Genomic DNA, 19,848 nt, shown 5'->3' with positions numbered 1-19,848 from the left:
CGGACGACCTGTCGACCCTTAAAGCGGGCAGCACACACTCTTGCATAAGCGCATAAACATATGCATAAAAAATTCGATTGGTTAAATTTCTTATGCATACGTTCATAGATCAATCAAGATTCTTATGTTTACGCTTATGCAAACGTGTGTGCTCCCGCTTTAGGAATAGATTCTCGTAGTTTAGGAAGTAAAGCGGAGAGCACACACTCTTGCATAAGCGCATAAACATATGCATAAGAAATTTGATTGGTTGAATTTCTTATGCATACGTTTATAGACCAATCAAGATTCTCATGTTTACGCTTATGCGCCTATGCAAAAGTGTGTGCTCCCCGCTTAATAATTTATTTATTATTAATTAAAATAGATTGAGCGTATAGTTAGCAGACAATAATTCGAAAAAACATTTCTTTTTTTTTATTAACGTTTTTATTATAACAGTACAATTTGGAAACAATTAATTTTTGATATTATTTACATATATGACATACTTGTGCTCAAGCATTATAAAAATAAATAAGATGTGTGCATTATTAGCTTGCTAATACGCCTTTAGCGGAGGCGGAGGTCTTTTCAGCGTATCCTCGAATACCGCCAGTGTAAGACATATGTTAACGTATATCGGTTTGTTTTAGGTGGTCGGAACATTCAATGCAAATGTTTATGACTTACAAATTTACATGTCCACTACATAAAAAAATTGTTGCTTTCTGGCGTGGCAACACTAAAATTCGGAGTTATTTCGCGAATATTCACACACGCGAGAGTTACAACATCAATTCGGAGTGAATGTAGTCATTTTAATTTTTTCTAAGTACAATTGTGTAAAATGATTAAAATTTTCTGCTTCGAATCAAAATATTTCTTAAAATCTAACGTGTTGGAATTTTTACTTTTGCATCCGTTTCACTTTAGAATGACGAGATTAGCACGATATCGACCACGTGGCCGACTCTTGAACTTAGACCGGTGGAGAACTTCGGACCTATTTAGTTTTTGAATGTTGACGTATTTTCCAATTAAGAAAATTATAACAACACGCTAAAATTTCATGACCAACAACTCGCAGCTTCGCAACATGTTGACCGCTTTGAGAATAAAAGATGAAGATTTTTTACCGGATTAACTTCCAGCAGTTAAAATTTTTTTTTTTAGATAGAAAATCGAAATAAAACAATCAATGTTGAATTAGACAACAACAACAACGCAATAACATAGAAAAAATAAAAATTAAAAAGTCGAAGTGACGGCTAAGTTCACGGCTGCGGACGATTCGACTTAAAGCAGGGCAGCACACTCTTGCATAAGCGCTAAAACAACAAAAAAATCGATTGGTAAATTTCTATGCATAAGTTCATAAGACAATCAAATCTATGTACGTTAGCAAACGTGGATTGTCCCGCTTAGGATAGATTCTCGTAGTTTAGAATTATTTGGGAAACATGTCTGTAATAGTTTTAACGTTTGGGAAATAATTATTTTACTTGGAAATCAAGTTTAAAGTACGCTTAGTAGACATTATCGACATATAGAATGGACTGAGCATTGCGATATGTAAACGCGCGCCTGCTTTAGAGTGAGAGGTACTACATCTGAGGCCTATGTTTGTCTCTCTTGCAAGCTTCTGATTTGTTATTTCGTCCCCCTCCAGAATTCTAGCAGTAACATAGCATTAAATTTTTGACACCTCACCTTCGCCTACTCGCTTTGGAATAACGTGAAACGTTTATCTTTATCTTTAAAAATTAAAAAATGGTTTTAAGGTGTTTTGTGTGCAAAATTACGTATGATAAAAATAAAAAGGATATACAGATGCATAAGTAAGTACATTAAAAGTATTTTTTATAGGACATTATTGTAACACATTCTTTAAACATATTGTTTTAAAGCTGTATATAATTATATTATATATACGTAACTTGCATAGTTTTGTTAAATATATATTAAAATTATATATTATATAGAAAAATGCACATGGTCCGTAATTTTTTTAGACGGCCCTGCAAAAAGAGAGACAAACATAGGCCTCAGATGTAGTACTTCTCACTCTAAAGCAGGCGCGCGCTTACCCATCGCGATGCTCAGTCCATTCTATATGTCGATGGTAGACATTAAGGGTCGGCAGGCGACATGGTGGAGACGCCTATCGGCCGGCCGGGAATTAGAGATTCTTATATTCCAGATATTAGCGAAACTACTGAATGAATCTTATTAAATTTATGATATTCTTAATCAGTAAGCTCAAATGCAGTCCGCCAAAGAGTTATTTATTGAAAAAAAGATGAGAATAAAATTTATAATATAACTTGGGGGAATACGCAGCTAGTAACGGGTAAGGTTGGGTTAGCCAGGAGTCCGTATTTTATTTATTATAAATTTTTCAGAGCAAAAATGCAAAATCCGACTCTTTGGCGGACTACTTTATTATATCAAGAATATATTAAAAAAAAAAAAAACCAAAGTTATGTCATTTATTTTATGAAATATCTGGACGATAAGATTCTCACTAGATTCATAAAGAGCAGGGGAAATTTCCGTGGTAACATACTGACAGCTAACAGCTTGACAAGGAGAGACTATCATTCTGTCCTTGTCTCTCTTACATCGCATATGTAGTAACATCCATGTAGACACAAACACTAATGCGTTGAACGAATGCGATTATTGGGAGATATCAGCAAGAACCGGTTTTCGTATTATCATTGTTTCTCTGTATATGTATATTATATGTAAAAGAACAATAAGAATAGCAATAATTCTTGCCTAACATTATCTTCCAATTATCGTTTCGTGTACGCAATATATATTTCACATTATGCATCTGTAACAAATAATCGAATGATTTATTTAAATATTTGCATATAATCTATATAAATCTATATAATAAATAAAATGTGTAATAAATTATCGAATGATTTATTTAAATATTTGCATATAATCTATGTAAATAAAATATGTACAAATAAAATAATATTTATGCAAATATTATTTTATTTGTGTACATATTTTATTTATATACCCAAACAACACCAAGTCCAAAATTGGCGCGTAAGATATCTTTATAAGATGTCTTTTTGATATCATATCATAAGATAGCTGTCTTAAAGATTTCTTAATGCTATCTTATGCGTCAATTTTAGACTTGGTGCTGTCTGGGTAGATAATATGCAAATTAATATGTTTATATATATGCACACACATAGATATGACAATATAGCGTTATCGTGATTTTTTTCGATTATTAAAGTTATATTGTATAATCTCTCTCTTATCTCTTTCTCTCTGCTACATAAATACTATTATAACGTAAAAGAACTTACGAGTAACGTATGATGGCTCAATGCAATAATATTCAATCACGTAAAAAACTTGAGTTCAAATATATCAATATCAATTTTTTTACAATATATTAGAATATAGAAAAAATTATAGAAGTATAAGGCGATAAACTTGAAAATTTTTAAATATTGAAAATATTTTAATCATTTTTACAATTACATACACTATATATATATATATATATATATATATATATATATATATATATATAAATGCAAAATAAGTCCGTAAATAAATTTATCAAGTAATAAATCCGTTGCATGCTTGCAGCTACATATGCACACACAAATAGCTGGTATGTTGATTTTTATTAAAAATTTATTTTCTGTATTATTTTGCATTTATATAGTGTGTATGTGGGTGTGTGTGTGTGTGTGTGTGTGTGTGTGCGCGCGCGCGCGCGTGTAGTAAAAATATTTTCAATATATTTATAAAATTTTTATTGCCGAAATATATTTTTTTATCATTTCTCTGTATTCCAATAATTATTAAAAAATTGATATTGATATATTTGAACTCTAATAATTTACTGGGTGATACATACTGAACATCCTTTGCATTATCAATATTACTCGACATAAGTTCTTTTATGTTATAAGTATTTATAGAGCAAATTATACAATAATATCAATAATAGAAAAGAAATCAAGAATAACCAACGCATATTCGTCAATCTATGATTGCTATACAAGCTAATAATAATTTATATATTCGTTCTCTTATTCTTGTCTCTCGAAAAAGTATAAGCAATAAATTATCAAATCTAACAAGTACCCGTGTCTAACATTGTAGACTAATTTACTTTCAATTATGCTACTGTTATTATTTATCATTAGACAATTATAAAACATATATATATATATATAGCACTACAAATTATATATGTATATGTTTTATAATTTATTTTATATTTTATTATTTGACAAGTTAAATCTCTCCGAATCATAATTTGCGCTTACATCTTAAAGATGAAATGCTGTAACTCTCTGATATTCCAATCTGTATTTTTGAAAAGGACCACATCCCGTATGGTCGAAATGTTAAAATAAATATATATACAACTTTAATTTGAGGCCAGTGTAGTCAGACCAAATCTATAACCTCTGTTTTATAATTGTCTAATGATAAATAATAACAGTAGCATATATAATTGAGAGTAAATTAGTATATTTTATATATATATATATTTATATATAAATAATATATCCACATATGTGCATAAGCATATATAAAATTTACAAAAATGGGTGCTTATTAGTCTTGCTACGTTACTGCTTTCTGCTACGGAAGGCCAGAAAGCATTTTTAGGCGGCATCTCGCGTATACCGGCACGGTAGAGGAACAAGGAGAACACGTGATTATCGGTCCTTGTCTTTCTTACGTGCGTCCGCGTGAGCGATGCAGTGGTGTATGTACGTGTACAGACATACACCACTACATAAAACCCGAGGATTGATTTCTCGGCGTTGGCAACACTGAAACCGGAGTTTCGCGTTGTCACCGCACGAGGTCTCCAATATCAATTCGGAGTTTGCCTGGGTGTACTGCCGACCCTTAATTGGACAAATTTTATATTTTTTATTTTTTATAACTGCTATCGTTTGGGAATTATTTGGGCAAATTTAGGAATATGTTTGCATAATTTAGAAACTAGTTTATTTATAATTAGAGACAATTAATTGAGAGCAAATAGTTAGCAGACATAACTTAAAATAAATTTTTTTTTGTTCTAATTAATATTAAATTATTTAGGAAATGTGTCTATAATGTTTTCAACATTTGGGAAATAAAAGTTTACTTTATAATAATTTCAGCTCCGAGAACTTAGACGCTCTTCGACTTTAAAAAATTTTTTAAAAAATTTATAATAAAATTTTACTTACATAAAATTAATTCCCAAGTAGCAAATTAATGTCAAAATGACGCATGTAGACTTAATATAATAATTATAATAATATATGTAATAATAATTACAATAATAATAAATCATAAAAGATGTACAAATTGTTGATAGACTAATATTTTACATTAATACATATAATTATGAATTAATTCTTACATATCTTATATAAATTCTTATACATATATATAATTTTTTAAATTTTATATGGCACAAATAGAAAAAAAATATATATTTCTCAAAGATTTTATTCTTTTTTTTTCATTAAAAAAGTGGTTATTATAAACTTTCTGCAACACATGTGCAAAAACATTTTTTTAAACTTATACCAACAAACAAAAAAATGCAATTACAATTTATATTCAAATTTATTACTTCTAATTAATAATAAATAAATCAGTAATCAATAAAAAATGATGTACATAAACTAAAAAGTACATAGCTATTGCAAAAAACTATTTTTATAAATTTTATTATATTTTTAATTTTGGTGGATATAGCTTTCATAATTAAAAAGTTTTAAAAATAATCGCTATAAAAATATAACTTACTTTTTAAATTACATTTAATTATTGCTATATACAAAGTGTCCCATAATTCGCGAACCATCGCGAATGGACAGATAGAGCGTGTTAAACTGAATAGAAAAGTCCTGTATCATTTTGCGATATTCGCAATAATTATTGAGTTATTAACTAAAATATCTAAACGAATGAGCGGGTAGAAAGCGGTAGGCCGGACTCGGTGTGCATGTCGGATGACTTATTTGTTATATGCCGCTTAGTATCAAACGTATCATCTTACTTTTCGGCGCCACTACATTGGTCGCCGCTCGCTGTATGACGCCGCCTCTCGATCAAATAATGCTTTCTACCTGCTTATTCGTTTAGATATTTTAATAAATAACTCAATAATTATTGCGAATATCGCAAAATGATACAGGACTTTTCTATTCAGTTTAACACGCTCTATCTGCCCATTCGCGGTGGTTCGCGAATTATGGGACACCCTGTATATATAGTCGCTTTTACTTCTAATAATAATAATAAAAAAATATTAATATATACATACATATATATATATATATATATATAAAAATTAACACTTTCTAAATTCTTACTATTCTACTAGTACACGAAAAAAATGTTTTAATTATATGTACAATAATATATTTATTCTATTCAAGAAATGATCAAGTGGTTTAATTAATGTATATTGAGAAAGCAGCCCAGAAAAAGTTTTAAGGAAATATTAAGAAAAGTTAAAAATGTTTACAATAGCATATGAAATAGATGTGTTGAGAATAGGATATTTGACTACTTAAATAAATTAAATTAAAAATATATAGTATACATACATTTAGATTTCTATTCGTATTCATAGCTATTACAAAATTCATCTTCAGATGCGTGAGATTCAAGTATTTGTCCAAGTGATATTTCAGTAGGATCAGGTTCTTCTTCATCAAAGTAATCATCATTATCGTAAGCTATAACAGAGAGAAAAATGAAAAAATAATAAAATTTATTAATACCTAAGCAAGATATAGAAAAAAGATTACACAAACCGTTTTCGGACGTGTCTGCTGTAACTTCAACTGAATTAATTTCTTCTTTTTTGAATTCTTCATTTTCTTTCTTTGCTATTTTATATATCTTCTTCGATTGTTCAGTATTTGGTTTAATAGAGCGATATTTTTTCGATAGCGGAAGCTCCGCAGTTTTCGACGTAGAATTGATTGGTATTCTAAAAATAAAATTATTATATACATTTGTCGATTGATTGAAATTAATTTGTCCAAAAACTGAAAAATAATGTGTACTAACGGCTTGTTAAATGTTGCGTCGTCTAATTCTGACATATTCATTGTAAATAACTCTTGATTGTTTTGTTGCTGATTATTTATACTTTTCAACACTTCATAATTAATCTTGGAGGATATTTTCTTTTCTTGCAGCATTTTCTCAATTGCTTCGCCTAATGAAAAGAAGAAGATTCAAATAAATAATAAATGCGTCAATACATAAAAAAATAAAAAATAAAAATAAATACTTGCCAGCAGAATTTGCAGGCGTTTTGTTCTTTCTGGAAACTGTCTTTCTCCTTTTTTTTTCAGTTTTACCTTCTTCCTTGTCTTTCAAACGCTTTTCTTCTTTTTCCTTTTGTTGAACAAGATAGTCGGCGTTGACCTTATTCCAGAGAGCAGATTTAGATTGTGATTCTTTTTCCGAGAGAATATAACTGTCTAATTCCTCATCATCGATGTCGTTCGTATAAATTTCCTCGGAAAACTAACAAGAAAGTTTTCTAGTTACTTCAAAATATTCAATATACAGGGATTCATTTTAAAAAAGGGTCATAAGATGGTGTCATTGATTTTATTTGTATAATCATTTGAAGGTCACCTTCAATTTCTTAAATAAAACCTACTATTTTTTATTGCATATTTTTGTAGTTTATTTCGAGAGCTTTTTAAAAGCCTATAATAAAGTATGTCTTAAGTACTTTTTGAGTTATTAAGGTTTGAAGTTAACAACTTTTTGACATAAAATGTAAAAAAACTTTAATAACTCAAGTACTTAAGAGAAAAATATTTAATTATAAAATTTTGGAAAGCTCTCGAAATAAGTTACACAAATATGCAATGAAAAATAGTAGGTTCCATTTAAGAAATTGAAGATGACCTTTATGTGATCTTCAAATGATTATACAAGATCAAATTATAATGACACCATCTTATGTCTCCCTCAAAGTAAAAAAACTTTTGTTTGAAACATTTTTTTATATCTCTCATAGTTTTTGAAATATTTGTCTGAGGCGATTAAAATTAATCCTGTATATAGTTTAAATAAAATTGTAATTTGAATTTACAACTTAAGGAAAAAAACACTTACATTTTCCAAGTTATCTTGTTCTTTCGGTTCATTTGGACGATTATTCGGAAATATCATTGATGCTATATTTGGACCTGTATACAATTGATGAAATTATAAAGAGTGACCGCAAAAACCGCCCGTTTCGTGAACATCGAGTTTTGATACGATGTTGGTGGTGATTGTATACCATCAAACATTTATCCTCTAAAAATTTCGAATTGAGACCTTTTATTGCTGAGATATGAAGGGTTGAAGTTGGTATTATTCACGAATGAAGGGTACGCCATTTTTCTCGTTTAACACAAAATACCTCGAGTTTATTCTTATATCAAAAAATATTTCAGATATGATTTGTTTATCTGTTAGAAGACTAATTTATCGTGACCTCAAATTGACGTTTAAGTCAAACTTGTAAAGGTCATTTAGAAGTCAACTTTTTCGATTTTCAGTAAAATGTTTTTTAACTAATGTCGAATACTTATTTCTGCGATCTAATTACTCACGATCTCAAATAGACCTTTAAGGAATAATTTACACGGTCAAATAAACATTTTCAGAAAAATTCAAGATGAGCGTTTTCTCGCCTCTCTGTCTGTTGGCACTCCGACAGACAGAGGCGAGAAAACGCTCATGACTTCAACCCTTCATATCTCAGCAATAAAAGGTATGCTCAATTCGAAATTTTTAGGGGATGAATGTTTGATGGTATACAATTATTTACCATCAACATCGTATCCAAATTCGATGTTCACGAAACAGGCGATTTTAAGCCTGTTTTTGCAGTCACTTTTTGTATTCTCTAATAATATAATATAAAGTACTATAATATAATTTTATATGAATGCTTACTTAATCCTGTAGTAAGTGAGCTATTACTCTCATTTACTATCGTATCTCGAAAGTTTTCATCGGGATCATCAACCTGATTCTCAACATATTGTTGGATTATGTCTATATTACTTTCGTGAATAAATCTATCTGCGTCTTCATTCTCTATAGGATCCTCTGCAGAAGATACTGTAAAAATATTTATTATAGTGTGTTGGTAAACAAACAAGATCAAAACACTAAAGACATAACATTGTGGAAAAAAAGAATATGATCCTAAAACTCAATCATTATTTGAAATCTATTTTGTATCCATTATTGTTGTTATATATATGGGCTATTCCATACCAAATCAACGACTTTTTTCCCCGACCATTTTTAATTTGCTTCATTTTTTTATCTTTTTGTACCTATTGAAAGTAGCTTTCATGAATTTTTTTAGATTTTTATCTTTATTACCTACTTTCCGAGTTATATATTTTTAAAAATATATTAATTTTAAAAAATTGTTTAAATTTCAAATTATAACTAAAAGAAAAATAAATATATGGTTATTAATAAGATGGTCATTTTTTATCTTTGAATGTATTTTTCAAACAAAATATTTAAATAATTAAAAAAAGAAAATTTAATAGCGTTTTAGTCAATTTTAATTGAAATTATTTTTTTTCTCAATGAGACCCTTTCGATTTTTTTCATAAAAATATATAACATTTTAGACTTTAAAACAAAATTTTTGAGCTATTAGCGAAAAGGGGATTCCAATATTTTCGATTTTTTAAGGCTACTTTTAAAATTTTTTTTCAAAAATCGAATTTTTTTGATTGTTTACACATTATTCGATTAAAAAAATTAATATTTATAAAATTAATAAGCACTCATTTCGAAAAGTCAGGAAAAATTCCAATATTTGTAATTTTTAAAGATTTTTGCTATTTTTTCGAACATAATGTTTGTCAGTTGTTTAGGCAACTCCAATTAAGAACACTTTTAAAATAAAAGATATTAATACAATCAGACGTATTTTATTAAAAATTAGTACATGAAAACACTTTTTGTTGTTAATTTACATAGTTTAAATAATTAATAAATTTAATTAAAAATGAATTAAATAATTAAATAATTTAATTTATTAATTGTTTAAACTACGTAAATTAACAACAAAAAATGTTTCACGTACTAATATTTAATAATAGTATATTAGCTAACAAGTGCGGGAGATCGTAAATCGGCTACGATATTTTGTGTGACCGGTGCGTGGAAAGGAAGTCCTTTCTAAAATCCCATCATGTGCGTAAAGGGCGACTTTCCGCGCGCCGATTGCACAAAATACGTTTGATTGTATTAATATCTTTTATTTTAAGAGTGTTCTCCTTAATCGGAGTTGCCTAAACAACTGACAAACATTATGTTCGAAAAAATAGCAAAAATCTTTAAAAATTACAAATATTGAAATTTTTTCTGACTTTTCGAAATGAGTGCTTATTAATTTTATAAATATTAATTTTTTTTAATCGAATAATGTGTAAACAATAAAAAAAAATTCGATTTTTGAAAAAAAATTTAAAAAGTGGCCTTAAAAAGTCGAAAATATTGGAATCCCCTTTTCGCTAATAGCTCAAAAATTTTGTTTTAAAGTCTAAAATGTTATATATTTTTACGAAAAAAATCGAAGAGATCTGATTGAGGAAAAAAAAAAATTTCGGTTAAAATTGACTAAAACACTATTAAATTTTCTTTTTTTAATTATTTCAATATTTTGTTTGAAAAATACATTCAAAGACGAAAAAAATGACCATCTTATTAATGACACAATATATTCATTTTTCTTCAAATTATAAATATTTGAAATTTAAAAAAATTTTAATGTTAAATACAAATAAGAAAGACCTCAGAGCCATATGGCGGATGTTTCTTGCGTACATCTTCAACAAAAATTAATTTTTCGTTGGAAATAAACGAAAATGTGCACAAATCACATATTATTCTTGGTTTACTAGATTTTAAATATGAAATATCTCATACTTGAGATTTAATTTCATAAACCCCTATTATCCCCTTACAGAAATAAAGAAAGAAACGTGAGAGAAAAATATAGATCCAAAAGTCGCTGAATCGAGAACCGAGACCCTTTCGCTTGCCGGGCGACTGCTCTTTCAGGCAAGCTTTTAAAAATGTTTAAAAGTCAATATTTTTAAAAATATATAACTCGGAAATTAATGAAGATAAAAATCTCAAAAAATTCATAAAAGCTACTTTCAATAGATACAAAAAGATAAAAAAAATAAAGTAAATAAAAAATGATCGAGAAAAAAAGTCGTTGGTTTGATATGGAATGCTCCACATACATCGTAGTTATACATGTAACATTAATGAGAGAGATTGAGTCGACTATTTTCAAAATAAATAATAAAATATATTTAAGTTATAAAATTCGAGATTTGTATTAAATTTCAATTTTTTGTCTAAAATATAAGTGAATAATTTTTATTTCTATCCATTTTTTTCCAGCAATTTGCTTAATATTATTTTGAACTCCTCCTTGGAAAATTTTGCATCATAGTTAATTAATAAAAAAATTATATTTTTTTTAGATATATGAACCACCAGTCGTAGAATAAAATTAAACAATCACACTTCTCTCGACCAATACTGGCATAAGAACTTTATTAGAAATTCTTCACAACGTTTCGACTTTCCATTTAGATCCTTTTCAAGTAATCTGTCACAAAAAGGAAAAATTATTTACACGTAATAATACATAAAGAAAAGAAACAAAAAAATTGTAGGATACTTGCGAGATATAACTAAAACTAAAATTTAATATTTTTGTGTAGTATTTAATAAATGAAATAAGCGAAATGAGAGCGCCTATACAATGTTTATTACTTGTAATATTAAATACTACACAAAAATATTAAATTTTAGTTTTAGTTATATCTCGCAAGTATCCTACAATTTTTGTTTTTTTTAATGTATTATTACGTGTACATAATTTTTCTTTTTTGTGACAGATCACTTGAAAAGGACATAAATAGATAGTCGAAACGTTGTGAAGAGTTTCTAATAAATCGATTTATGCCAGTATTGGTTGAGAGAATTGTGATTGTTAAAAAAAAATTAAGTTACAAATTATATTTTGATGTCTTTGTTAATTGATTAGTCGCCAGTAAGAATTAAATTAAACTTATTAAATTCGTGAAAAAAAACGACCAATACTGGACTACAAAAACTTTTCTTTATTTATTTAATTCATGACGTTGGTCGTTTTTTTCGCGAATTTAATAAGTTTAATTTAAAAATTATATTTTATTAATAACCACACTTTTTATGTTTGATATGTGTTTGTGGTGGTTTAAATATGAAATAGTGTCGCAAGTAAAGAAACACAACAATATATTACAATTATTATTACTCATTATTACCATATATTATATTATTGTAATAAACAGTATTTATTGGGGAGTCATTGCTTATAATTAAAAAATTTTTCAGTTGTTATTTGGCGATATAATTTATCTATTTTTGAAATATTTTATTTATTTTTTATAGCTAAATGCAAAAGAAAATAATATTTTGCAAAAATTTTTCATTTTCACTATCAATCATTCAAAATATTTTTAGCAAATATTCAAAACAATTTCTTTTTAAAAAGAATAAAAAGTGACTCTCTTCTAAAAAAAACTAATTCTATTTAATAAATTAATCTATCGTGCTAAAATAAAATTAAAAAAGCAATTTAAGGTTTTTTCACAATATTGGTAAAAATATTTCTTCGTTTTATTAATATAAAATAAAAAAAATGTCTTTCAATTTAATTTAACAGTGAATTACATTTTTATATGTAAAAATACAATCTTTTTTCTTAATTTTGGAGATTCAATATAATTAATTATCTTCTAATTAAAGTTTCAAGACAGCAAAATATTTCGAAAAATATAAGATTTATAAAAAAAAAAAAATGTTTCACAAAATTTGTAAGGTTTCGAAAGATCTATTTACTTATCAGTTTGACTTTGAATGATGCATTGCCAATATTAGGACTATGTGTCAACAATTATTTCTTTACACCAATTGATTCCTCTTATTATTTTGCGCATAAAAGTATTGAGACAAGATAAAAAATCACTATTTTATAAGATATTTAATAGTTTACATAAGATTATGCAAAATTAAAGTATAAGATATCTCAAATTATTCACTATTTGGCTATTTTATCCTTATAACTTTTTATGTCGAATATTACGAGAAATCGATTTATATAAAAAAATAAAATGGTTTTATTTAAAAAAGTCAAGCTGACCTTGGCGGCGCAAGATCAAACTGATAAAGCTAGTATATAGATCTTTTTAAATCCTATAACTTTTGTCTGAAACATTTTTATACATTTTTCGAAATATTTTGTCGGAACTTTTTATATATCCTATCTAATTTTGAAGAAGAGTCAAAAAAGGACCAAAATATTCAATTAATTTTATGAAGAATTTTTTAAATGTGTAATATTCGATTTGTACCTCAGTTATCACGCTTTGATTTTGATTTGCCATTTTATTCTTTTTCTTTTAAATATTATCACCTTATATATTTATAATTATTATATACAAATTATATCTCTAAATAAAAAAATAAATTTTTCTATTGTATTTATAAAAAATGTGTAAAAATATAATTACCATTCTTCTTGCGTTTCTTTGTTTTCCCTGCTCTATAATCTTCCAATTGTCTATCAATTTCTGCTTGCAAGTCGCTTATTTCTTCGTCTATGTTTTGTAACTAAAAAGACACACATTTTTATAGAGAAAAATATTTTATATAAGATTTTCTTGCGGACATTAAATAAATTATTTCATATTTTGCTGACTTTCGTATTTAATATTTTTTTCAGTCTTTTTTGCAGAATATTTTGCCATCTTGAGTTTTTTTTACTTCACCGCATATTAAAAACATTGTCGATATAGTAGATTTAAAATTCTCTCTTGCGGATTTCTAAGTAAGAAAGTAAAGAAATATAATTAAAAAAGGCAATATACCCCTTGTAAACGTTCTCTATCCTTTTTACGTGCTGCTTTAAATGCTGGAGGATCTTCCTCTTCTAAGTCTACCGTCTCAAATTCATCCAAAGTCAAAGCACTGGATGGTGTATCGCCAAATTCCATTAATCTTGTAAGAGAAAAATTTATTGTGTGTGCTACTATACAGACATGACAAATAAATATATTTATATAAAATATATTTTACCTTTTACGCAAAGTAGATTCATGTACCTTGACAATTTTTATAATGTCAGTAGGTGATCTGTTAAATTCGTGCAATCGCGCAGCAATCAGTAAAGCTGTAATGGAATAAAAAATATATATATGTATATATTTGAAAATTAATTCGGGGTTAAATTGATATCATTAAATAAATTATTTCATATTTTGCTGACTTTCGTATTAGTATTTTTTTCAAAGTCTTTTGTTGCAGAATATTTTGCCATCTTGAGTTTTTTTACTTCACCGCATATTAAAAACATTGTCGATATAATAGATTTAAAAAAAAATTTTTCTACCTGCACCACATAGACCTGATGGTCTACGACCAATATGAATACTGTCCTTGTTCATTCTTTGAAGTATTCTGGTGGCTGTCCTACCTACGGCATCAGTTTTATCGCCAAATTCAAGTTTTTGTGCAAACTTCTCGATGTATAAACAAGGATCTGCACAGGAAGAAACAAAAATACATTTTGCATATATTTGTATTCTTTTCTTTATTTTAGATCACGAAGTGAATAATTTTAAATTTATATTTAGGTAAATAATACACATTAGAGGACTCCAATTTCCAATGACCTTAACAATACATGTCAAGGTCATGAGCCTGAGTAACCTAAAAGATTTTAGCCCTCGATTATTTAATAAGTTATTAATAATCCTCCTCGATTATTTAAAAAATTTTATTAATAATTAAATTGTACGATAAGAACAAGTATTAAATACAATATTCTGAACTTGTCTGAGTATGAATTTTATTTTATTTGCATATTTAAGTATTTAAAGCTCTTTGGTCCTCACTGCGGCCATGTTAAATTATGATGCCAGAGGCGAGAAAATACCCGTTGAAAATTTTTGCGTATCCTTTTTAAATAAAGATATTTTGATGAAGCATAACTTTAGATGACTTTAGTACATTTTAAAAATATTTTTAAAATATTCCGAAAATTAACCATTTCCCTTTAATAAATCAACAGCTGTAAAAATGACTGTGATATGAGGTCTGATCCGTATATATTCTTACACATGTCATTCCGCATGACAAAGTCTGATGTTTCAATTATTTATTAGGTTGTTGCTTGACTGTCAAGGAAGTTTTAAGTAAATGTGTAAGCAGGGAAGGAGTTCCACCTTTGTACTTTCTCAGAGAAAGTAATCCAAATTTAATTTTTATTCAAAAAATAAAAATTGATCAGACTAGATGTAATAGCAATTTTTCAGGGTAGAAAACCATGCAAAAACCTCATGCATCTATACGGATAGAACAGTTGAGAGTGTGATAGATTTCGGATACGCAATAACAGTTGAAATGATCGAGTTCTTATTACGCTCAATCAATAGATCGAGTTGAATTATATAAGAAAAGTAGCTTCATTTTTGTTCTATGTGCTTTTAAACATACTAGATAACACAAGCGCGCGCTTCGCGCGCGCCGAACAAATTTTTACTCCGCGAATGTACATAATTTTAATTTGCCGAATTTCAATTATATACATAACTCTAATTTCCGAATTTCTATTATACATATACATAATTTTAATTTGCTGAATTTTTATTATGAACATAATTTTATTTCGCCGTATTTCTTTTATATAAATAATTTTAATTTTTGATTTTCAATTATGTTCATAATTTTAATTCTTGAATTTCTATTATGCACATACTTTTATTTGGCCGCATTTCTATTATGTAAATAACTGAAATTGTATCTAATAGAAATTCGGCCAGTTGAATTTATGTACACAATAAAAATTTGACGAATTGAAATTATAACGCATAATAGAAATTCAAGAATACTTATGTATATTTGTACATAGTAGAAATTCGACGAATCAAAATTTATAACATAATAGAAACTCAAGAATTAAAATTAGGTACACAATGAAAATTCAAGAATAAAATTATGTACATATAGAAAAAAATTCAGCGAATTAAAATTATTTACATAAAAGAAATACGACAAATTAAAATTATACACATAATAGAAAAAAATTGGGCAAATTAAAATTATTTAGATAAAAGAAATACGATGAATCAAAATTAAGTACTTAATAGAAATTAAAAATTCAATAAATTAAAATAATGTACATAATAGAAATTTGGGAATTTAAATTATGTAATAAAAATTCGGAAATTAAAATTATGTACATAATAGAAATTCGACAAATTAAAATTATGAACATAATAGAAATTCATTAATAAAAATTGTGTACATAATAAGAAATAAGAGAATTAAAATTATGTACGTAATAGAAATTCGGTGAATTAAAATTATGTACATTACGGAAATTCAGCGAATTAAAATTATGTACATAGTGAAAATATAGAATTAAAATTATGTACATAATAAAATTTCGGCGAATTAAAATAAAAATAACGCTTTCCTGTCGCGATAACCCACAACGGTGCAAAAAAATAATTATTATATATATTATTTATTGTCTTTACATGAGTAAAACATTTGATCTTTGTAATTCATTATTAGGCATATTAAGCCTTATATTTTAATCATTATCGATTTTTTTTATTTTATAAAATTCCTTTATTCCAAATTACTTTTTTTTTCATTTACAGTTAGAATTCTCCTTTACACAGCTTTATAAACAAAAGATAAACAAAAAAAAACAGAATAACATTTTCAGTCTGCACATTTATGCTATTAATATAAAAATATTAGTCAAGGAAAATATTTAGTCTTTAAAAAATAATCCTAAAATAAAGCAATCAACTGATATAATACATAAAATTGGGTATCTAATCATCATATAAATTATGAAGTTCTGCAAGTATTTTACCTGACAAGCAAGCTTTTGTATCGTCAAATTCAGAATGCAAACTATCGTTATTTGATTGTAACAACTAAAACGTTTAATATTAGATGTTAGCAAACAGCTCATACGTGATTTTAAAGCCAGGTATTCCCTCAAAGGTCTCTCTACTTTCTTGTCAGTGCATTTATTCAACACAGGAGTATATTTTTTAACTGATATAATTTTTGTGCTAGACTTTATATTAGTGATATCCAACTTATTTTCTAAATGCACGAAACTATCATTTTCCTTATTACACTTGAAAGAAAGATCGATTTGACATGGTGACTGAATTCCAGAATTATACTTTCCATCTCTTTCTACAAGTTTCGTTAAATTAGTATCAAGCATTTTATAAACTTCTTTCGGAATATAACTGTCTTCAGTATTAATATTATTGTTAATCGTACATAGCGATTTTGTGTTTGTATCATTCATTTTATTTCTATATTATTATTTAAATTTTCAATCATTACTCCTTCAAAATATTGTTATCAGTATTACTGTTATCAATTTCCTTTGTTGTTATATTTAACATATATAATATGTCTGTAATACTAATAAATATTGATTTCAAATTCGGTATTACAATATATTTTACAATAGAAATATGTACATAATCTAAATTAACTGAATTTCTATATATGTATACATAATTTTAATTCACCGAATTTTTACTTCCCTTTCTAATTGAGAAACTAATCCAAACCACTAAATCACAAAATTAATAAACACTTATTTATCAGATTTTAACTATTATATACCAAATCTTTTAATATACATTACTACACTAACCCCTCGATACATACAACTGTCAAAATATGCAATGACAGCGGCTCACGAAGTAAACGCAACGATAAAACCAATCGGCATCGCGGATTAAAGACAACAATACACTTCGAGACTTTCGAGACTTCAATAAATAAATAACATGCTTTTTTTTAGAAATGGAAACAGAAATATAATGATGCAAAAGTCTCAATATAAAAAATTTCTTTTAAGGAGGTTTTACCGTCACTTTCTGAGGGAAGTGGTGCAAGAAAAATATTTATGCTGATTGGCTTATACACATAAATTTTGTAATGCAAACTCGCATAAAATTTTAATTTAAATAAATTCAAATTATTTGTATATTATTTAGTTTTGATATGTATAAGTATATAAAACATTTATTTAACAAAATATAGTGATTTGATAAAAGATAAACATTTATAAATAATTTTAATTACTAAAAGAAGTAAATAAAAAACGTAGCAATAGCGCGTCAATATTTTAAGTTGTTACGACTGCTCGTGTCTTGTCAAATGTTAATTTCAAACATAAGATATAAATCCGTTCAGATTTAAAAGACGATTTATTAATAAGAAGCAACATAATAAACGTCTAAAAGCCATTGAACATGAAAAATGTTTGAAATTAAAAAAAAAAGTGCAAAAATGTCAACATTTTTAAGATTGTATGCCAAAAATCGATATTTTGTAATAAATTACATAATAATAATTTTAAACAATGTTTAGGCCTGTTGGAGAGGTTTAATATAATTTTAATTAATTAATATGATTAGCAAAAACATTTCGTTTGCACACAGTACGTTTGTGGACAGTTCTTTTGCGCATAGTTCTTTTGCTTACGGTTCTTTTGCGCATAGAGGATCGATTATGTATTTTTTAAAAGAGTGAAAAGTAAACAAAGAACAATGTCAAAAAACCCCGATTTTTTGCCCCTCGGGGAAATGGATAAAACCTATTCCATACATTTTCCACACATAAATATAAACCAAAAATGTACCTAAGACCGCGAAGAATTCTGGGGAAAATTTTTGGCAAGCTGTTTGACTTGTTAATAAGATGTTAAAACGAGATCATTTTTCAATTTTTGACCTTGATCGAACGATGGAAGTTAATTATCTTCCCGAATTCTCACAGCTTAAAAGTCTAAAATAATCTGTAATGATGAATGGAAAGTATTTGAAGGTGTGTGCGTGCGTGCGTGCCTCCTACATACTTTTTCTGCAAGTGAGATATTCAAAAGTATAGGTAATATCATTATATTACTATGTTATCAATAGTGTCGAAAGATCACGTCAAAGATCGTCGCTTAATCGTTAATGTCGCTAAGATCTCGTTAATGTCGCTTCAGGATTCCTTCAGTTTTTGACCATTTTATCCTAATCGCACTATCTATATGGGGAATATGATAAACCTTTAAAGCTAAAAACTGAACCTTCAAACATCTTCTATTCATCATAAGATTATTTTAGGCTTTTAAACTGCAAGAATCTCAATTCAGTGCGTTTTGATCAATGTTAAAAACTGAAAAGTGGTCCCGTTTTAACACCTCATTTAGCAAGTCAAACAGCTTGCCAAAAGTTTTTCCCAGAGTTCTCCACGGCCTTAGGTGCATTTTTGGTTTGTATTTATGTGTAAAAAACATATGGAATAAGTTTTATCCATTTCCCCGAGAGGCAAAAAATCGGGGTTTTTTAACATTGTCCTTTGTTTACTTTTCGTATTTTTACTTTTTTAAAATATACACAATCGACTGCCAGTTCTTTTGCTCACGGTTCTTTCGCGCATAATTCTTTTGCCCACGGTTCTTTTGCGCACAGTTCTTTTGCCCACATTTCTTTTGCGCACAGTTCTTGGATAAACTTCCGAAACTCGTCTTTGGCTCGTGCGCTTACCCGCACTCGTGACCAATAGCCAACTTTCCGTACTTGTAACACAAATAACTATTAATGTGTATCCAAATAAGTTTAAAGAATGATGGCAAAAAAAAACCTGTATTTTCGCCCATTTTATAGGGTTGAAGAATTTTGGGATCTCAAATTTCAAACTTTT

General features: G+C 27.5%; 1 protein-coding gene across 2 annotated transcripts in view; it reads right to left on the bottom strand.

The window, feature by feature from the left end:
- Nucleotides 1-1,688: 1,688 nt before the first annotated feature.
- The window catches only part of Brf (Brf RNA polymerase III subunit), a 53,628-nt gene continuing 35,468 nt past the window's right edge, over nucleotides 1,689-19,848 (bottom strand). The window contains exons 6-16 of one of the 2 annotated variants that reach the window (XM_085480357.1): nucleotides 14,495-14,644; nucleotides 14,182-14,275; nucleotides 13,974-14,103; nucleotides 13,617-13,716; nucleotides 8,965-9,132; nucleotides 8,134-8,207; nucleotides 7,296-7,530; nucleotides 7,066-7,216; nucleotides 6,807-6,985; nucleotides 6,597-6,728; nucleotides 1,689-2,821 (exon numbers count right to left, since the gene is read on the bottom strand). In XM_085480357.1, the coding sequence (XP_085336483.1) occupies nucleotides 6,607-6,728; nucleotides 6,807-6,985; nucleotides 7,066-7,216; nucleotides 7,296-7,530; nucleotides 8,134-8,207; nucleotides 8,965-9,132; nucleotides 13,617-13,716; nucleotides 13,974-14,103; nucleotides 14,182-14,275; nucleotides 14,495-14,644 (1,403 nt within the window). In that variant the 3' untranslated portion in view covers nucleotides 1,689-2,821; nucleotides 6,597-6,606. Of the gene's footprint in view, nucleotides 2,822-6,474; nucleotides 6,729-6,806; nucleotides 6,986-7,065; nucleotides 7,217-7,295; nucleotides 7,531-8,133; nucleotides 8,208-8,964; nucleotides 9,133-13,616; nucleotides 13,717-13,973; nucleotides 14,104-14,181; nucleotides 14,276-14,494; nucleotides 14,645-19,848 lie in introns of those variants that run through there. The other variant, XM_029302168.2, reaches the window with a different exon arrangement.

The sequence above is a fragment of the Nylanderia fulva genome, unplaced genomic scaffold (genome assembly GCF_048542155.1).
Source record: "Nylanderia fulva isolate GAGA-0341 unplaced genomic scaffold, ASM4854215v1 Scaffold145, whole genome shotgun sequence".
NCBI classification, from domain to species: Eukaryota; Metazoa; Arthropoda; class Insecta; order Hymenoptera; family Formicidae; genus Nylanderia; species Nylanderia fulva.
The sequence above is the reverse complement of the archived record's forward strand: the minus strand, read 5'-3'. Positions and strand labels throughout refer to the sequence as shown.